General features: G+C 44.6%; 1 protein-coding gene across 3 annotated transcripts in view; it reads left to right on the forward strand.

Moving 5' to 3' along the window:
* The window catches only part of CNGA3 (cyclic nucleotide gated channel subunit alpha 3), a 30,413-nt gene extending 24,833 nt beyond the window's left edge, over nucleotides 1-5,580 (forward strand). For all 3 annotated transcript variants that reach the window (XM_064711267.1, XM_064711278.1, XM_064711287.1), the window contains one exon: nucleotides 1,678-5,580. In XM_064711267.1, the coding sequence (XP_064567337.1) occupies nucleotides 1,678-3,083 (1,406 nt within the window). In that variant the 3' untranslated portion in view covers nucleotides 3,084-5,580. The remainder of the gene's footprint in view (nucleotides 1-1,677) is intronic.
* The last annotated feature ends 420 nt before the right edge of the window (nucleotides 5,581-6,000 follow it).

The following is a 6,000-nucleotide window of genomic DNA, read 5'->3' on the forward strand; positions in this document are numbered from 1 at the left end:
ACCAAATGCTTCAGTGCAGGTATCAGCTGTAGTTCCAGGCACTCCAAGAAAGAAGTTGCTTCTTTTAGGTGGCAAAATCTTTGTCAGCTCTCTTAACAGTTCCTTCTGGCTCTGCCTTTGCCTGCTGCCTTTTCATGTGAGTCCACAAGGCCCATCTTCCCTGGGGATGGAGGTCCTGGGAGCCTTTGGGGAAGAGTGAGACTTTGCTGTCTGAGGGCAGGGTCTGCCTTGGAACTGAGATCTAGGTGGCCTCACGACTTCTCTGATCAGCAGCTTCTCCATGGTGCATTTCTGTCTAGCTGCAGAGCCAGTTGGACTGCATTTCACCTGGTTGGTGACTGTGCATTGTGAAACAGAAAATATTCATGTCTCAGCAGCTGGTTGTGTTTAGCATACCCTGTGTTCTAATGCTTTCAGAAGATTTTACTGTAAGACTTCAGTTCTATAAGAGAACAAAAAGCCAAGAGATTTTATCTCCTTTCAGGAGGAAGGTGTTTTCAAAGTTATTTTTCATAACTGTGTATCAGAAATTGATCAGTCTGGCCAGCTTTTCTGTTTAGTTGTACAACCAAAGGGCATATTTGACCTGCTTTTTCAGCAGTGTTCTGGGAGTCAGCACATGCATGGCACAGGAACTGCTTCCATTAGTAATCGCTGTTAGTTTGCAGATCCAAAGCCAGATACACACAAATAGATGTGGCATTTTCAGATGAACCACACATTCCAGAAATACCGTGCTGTGTAGGGCACAAAGAAATGCAGCTTGGTGTTCCTCAGCAGAGGCTTCCCTGAGAAAGCTGTAGGTGCCTTGTAGATTGCTAAGGGGTTAGTAAAATGTGATAATCCAGGATACACCAGGAATGTTTTGTTTTTTCCTCAGTGGACATTTTCTCCGGAGTGGCCCAGTGGGCCGACAGTTGGATATCTTCAATTGCAGCAAGTATTTGATATCTATTAATTATATAGGCTGTTCCTTGTAGAACATTTTTAATGCCCTCAGAGGCACAAAAGAGCTGTGTTCTTGTCTGTCACTGCAGTTTATATCTATTTGTAATTTTTTTTAAATCTAATACTTTTTAAAGTCTTTGGAATGAAGAAATTTTGATGTGTGAAAGTCTGCTTAGTAGCTCTCTCACTAGAAATACAAAGTGCAAACCAAGGAAAATCACGTCAGCTTTAACACTGGACACAAGAAGAAAAGCATGATTTAGGGAGGGGGATGACTGCATTTCTTTATCTCAAGGGTATCTATATTGTTTGAAAAAGGCTTCCAACAATCTATTGTGCCTACTTATTCTTAGTATTTATTTTAAAATATTCCACTGCTATTTTATATACACTTGCTTAACTTTAGTTATGACTCATGCCAATGATTCATGAAAAATTAGACACTTGAATATCCCTCTTTTTTTTGCAAAGATACTTAAAAAGATACAGCTGTCGCAGGAAGGAGTAGAAGGCATCAGGGAGCACTGTGGTGATAATAGAATCATTGTTCTTAGTCATTATATATCAGCTTTGAAAGCTGATTGAAATATTTAAATATGCAATTAAATGACCTCAGTATCTGTAGGCATAACAGTAAAAATTTTAACTTTCTTAAGCCTGAAATGTTAAGTTACTCACTACTGTTGATGGTATTTTTATTCTAATGTAAAATCTTTTTATTCTCTGAAGGCTTCCTTGAACAAGGCTTGCTAGTTCAGGATGAGAAGAAGTTACGAGAACATTATACCAAAACTGTGCAGTTCAAACTGGACGTGCTGTCTCTTGTGCCAACAGACCTGGCATATATCAAGCTTGGTTTGAACTACCCCGAGCTCCGGTTTAACCGCCTGCTGAGGATCGCTCGGCTCTTTGAGTTTTTTGATCGTACTGAGACCAGGACAAATTATCCAAACATGTTCCGCATTGGCAATCTGGTGTTGTACATTCTCATCATCATCCACTGGAACGCCTGCATCTACTTTGCGATATCGAAGGTGATCGGGTTCGGAAGCGACACCTGGGTGTATCCCAACGTGTCCGTGCCGGAGTACGCGCGCCTGTCCCGGAAGTACATTTACAGTCTGTACTGGTCGACGCTGACGCTGACCACCATCGGGGAGACACCGCCCCCGGTGAAGGATGAGGAATATCTCTTCGTGGTCATCGACTTCCTGGTGGGCGTGCTCATCTTCGCCACCATTGTCGGGAACGTCGGCTCTATGATTTCCAACATGAATGCTTCCAGGGCAGAGTTCCAGGCCAAAGTGGATTCCATTAAACAGTACATGCAGTTCCGAAAGGTGACTAAGGATTTGGAAGCCAGGGTTATTAAGTGGTTTGATTACCTCTGGACCAACAAGAAAACGGTAGATGAGAAGGAAGTTCTCAAAAATCTGCCTGACAAGTTGAAGGCTGAAATTGCCATCAACGTCCATTTGGACACGCTGAGGAAAGTGCGTATATTCCAGGATTGTGAAGCTGGACTTCTCATTGAGCTGGTGCTGAAACTGAAACCTACGGTCTTCAGTCCTGGTGACTACATTTGCAAAAAAGGAGATATTGGAAGAGAAATGTACATTATTAAAGAGGGAAAATTGGCTGTGGTGGCGGATGATGGCATAACCCAATTTGTAGTCCTAAGCGATGGCAGCTACTTTGGTGAAATCAGCATCCTAAACATCAAAGGTAGCAAATCTGGCAACAGGAGGACAGCCAACATTAGGAGTATTGGTTATTCTGATTTGTTCTGCTTGTCTAAGGATGATTTAATGGAAGCCCTCACAGAATATCCAGATGCCAAAAAGGCTCTGGAAGAGAAAGGACGTCAAATTCTGATGAAAGACAATTTAATAGATGAGGAGGCAGCAAAAGCGGGAGCTGACCCAAAAGACTTGGAAGAAAAAATAGGACGACTTGAAGTAGCTCTGGATACGCTGCAGACTAGGTTTGCAAGGCTCATGGCAGAATACACTGCATCTCAACAAAAGGTGAAACAGAGACTTGCCAGAGTAGAAACCCGAGTAAAAAAATACGGTAGTGGCAGCTTATCAATTGCAGAAGCAGAGGCTGAAAAACCTGAGGAGGAGAAAAAGTAATGGAGTATTTATATTTCCTCATTTATTGGAGAAGGTTGAAGCACTGAAAGCCATAAATGTATGTAAATATGTGTGTGCATACATAGACATAATTATTTTTATATGAACTCAAGAGAATGGTTTTTAGCATTTTTAACTGAAGCAGTATTTTCTTGTAAACAGAACACTGTCACCTTCTTCTTGGGGGGAGATTTGGTCCAGCACTTGGTACTTTTTTGTACCGAGAGTGGGCTTCTTACAAGTCATGCTCGGAATGTCTGCTGTGTTTGGTACCTGTAGGTCTTGACACATTGTCTCTTCCTGCACATCATGCGTTAAGAAGGCATTGTATTTGAAGTAGAAGAGATTAAATTTTTCCTTTTTAAGAGCTTAAAAAATGTTCATAGGGTACCCTGCTCTAACTTGCTACTTTAGTAGCTGATTAAATGCATGGATGGTTGTCTGGGTTTCTCAAAATTTTTGTTCTTTCACAGTCTGTGCAGACAGTTGGACAACAGCTAAGCAGTGCCAGGTACCTGGCCATTGCAGTGCACCCTGCACGTGTCTGAAACAGCCGTGTGCTCGATGCTTTAGTGTGATTCTCTCTGATGAGCTGGGCTCTGCACAAAGGACCATGCTGACAGAGTAGCAGTGCTCATTCATGTCCCTTCTGGCAGGGTCTGTGACAGCCTTTGCTGCCCTGCAACTGCTTCGCCAGGGGAGAGAGCGGGGAATGCTCCCTTGTGGATTTTTAGCCCGGTTCCATCAGCACTGCTAAAACCCTCCTTGGAAAGGAGTCCCCCTAAGGGTGATACAGTTTCACCAAACCTGGGAGGAGAAAAGAGGGCTCTGGTGTTTGCAGCTCCCCTGTGTAGGGTGCTGAGTGAACTCCCTGGCAAGTGGGCAGTCCCGAGGGACTGCCTGAGCTACTGAGAAATCCCATGGACTGGCAGGGCAGGCTGTCACTTGCCTGCCAGGCAGCTTGCTCCCACAACAGGTTTTCTGCAAGGCAAGGAGAACAAGCCCTGTGTTGCAAAGTCATTCTGGTCACTTAGGCCTATGTTTTTTTCCTTTTTATTTTTTCTGAGGATGTCTACTCCATCTCCCTGTGCTGTTTGCTGCCATCTTTTCTCCAAAGTAGTTGTCACACTACCTTGTTTCTATTAGTTGGGGAGAATGCAGAAGGTACTAGCTTTCATTTTTTGCTGTACAGTATTTTGCTGTCATGCAACTTCCCCAATTTTACTTTAATCCTCCTGTATCTCACTGGCTTTTGGAAAGTGTGGAATAGCAGAGGCTGTTCAGCATTTATGGCGTGGGATCCTCCAGTGGCATTAGGTATTACTATGGGCAGTGCTCTGACTTTAGTTGTCCTCAGGCCTGAGTTATGACAGCATCTGGGATCAATGGCCGGTTGGAAAATTGGTGAGGAGCCCGCTGAGAAGAGGATGGTTTAACTGGGTGACAGCGGAATGAAAAGTGACAGTATTGCTAAACTGAGTACAACTGCTTAGAGTAAGTCCTCGTCTCCAGGCAAGCAGCTGTTCCCTTCTATTGACACTTTTGAGCCTGGTGAGGGAGACAAATCTGTCAGTGATTAAAGAATGGAGCTTTGCCAGCAACTCTGGCAAAGGGACAACTGGGTGGTAATGTCCACACATGGCCCTTGTCTAAACTCCTGATAGTGTTAGCCTAGAAGCCAGCTATGCTTATGGATCTTCCCTAGATTGGGCTTAACCTCTATTATCAATATATCCACTGATTGTAATAAGTAGTTTGGAAAACAGTCAGTGTCTCTTTGTGGCCAGTGGCACTCAGGAGTATTGGTTCATCAGCTGAATCTTGGCCTTATCTTCTTTAAGGACTTGAGAGAAACGGGGGAGCTCTGAGAGGCTGGTTTTGGCAGGGTGTAGTGCCCTTGGTCCCACCCAGGGGCAGGCAGGGCGGCAATGGAGCTGGGCTCACTGCAGGGAGCCCCTGTGAGCGCAGCCAGGGCTGTCACAGGCTGCTCGACTTCCCCTTGTGACAGAGCCGGGTACCACACTCGCCTTGGCTGACACTCACTGGTGTGACTCAAACCCACTGTATGTGGTAGGGGTTTCATGCATATTGACATGTTCTCCATCATTCTCTGTAAATACCCAACAGAGCACAGCTGTTCCAGCCCACTAGGTATGTATGAGTAAAACTGTTCAAAGTACCCTTTATACCAAATTTATACCTGTTTAAAAACCCTAAAAACCACAGGACTGCATCTTTACCTGGTGGATCAGAACAGCCTCATCTATCAGTTAAATACATGTTTGCTCTTCCCTTTCCGTGCCTCTTGATCTGGTTTTCATACACCAGAAAAAGAGCATTTTGATGCTATTGGCTTCAGTCACTCTGAAACATACAGCTTCTGGCATGATGAAATCACATCCTTTGGCATCTTTCATCTCTGTAAGATGTTTTTTTCCTCTTCTTTAATGTGGCTAAAGCATGTACATTAAAATATTTTGAGTAATGTTCAAGCAAATCTTTGTTTTCTCTTACCCATATCCCTCTAGATTTTAGTGTTTCAGACAGACTTTGATCACATCACCATTACATGGCCTGGAAAATTGCTAGCTGGAACTGAGATCTGAAGTGACAGAAAGCTGTGTGGGAATGGTGTCTCCCCTCACTACAGGGCAGCTGGCACACAGCTTTGACACCATCCCTGTGTTTGCAGGTACCACACAGGCACAAGAGCCTGACCATTATGCCACTGCCCAAGGGGTTCCAGGTCCCATGGGGCACAGAGCCTGCCAGGCTGCTGCCACCTGTCTCCTGCCTTCCCTTCCCAGCTCCAGGCAGGGTGGCACAGCAGGGACAGTGGCTTGTCTAGCAGAAATAAGCGTGTGCAGCTTTCTGCTGCTTGCACACAGGTCACACAGGTACCAAAAACTGCCTGGCA

Source organism: Zonotrichia leucophrys, chromosome 1, assembly GCF_028769735.1.
Source record: "Zonotrichia leucophrys gambelii isolate GWCS_2022_RI chromosome 1, RI_Zleu_2.0, whole genome shotgun sequence".
Lineage (NCBI taxonomy): Eukaryota > Metazoa > Chordata > Aves > Passeriformes > Passerellidae > Zonotrichia > Zonotrichia leucophrys.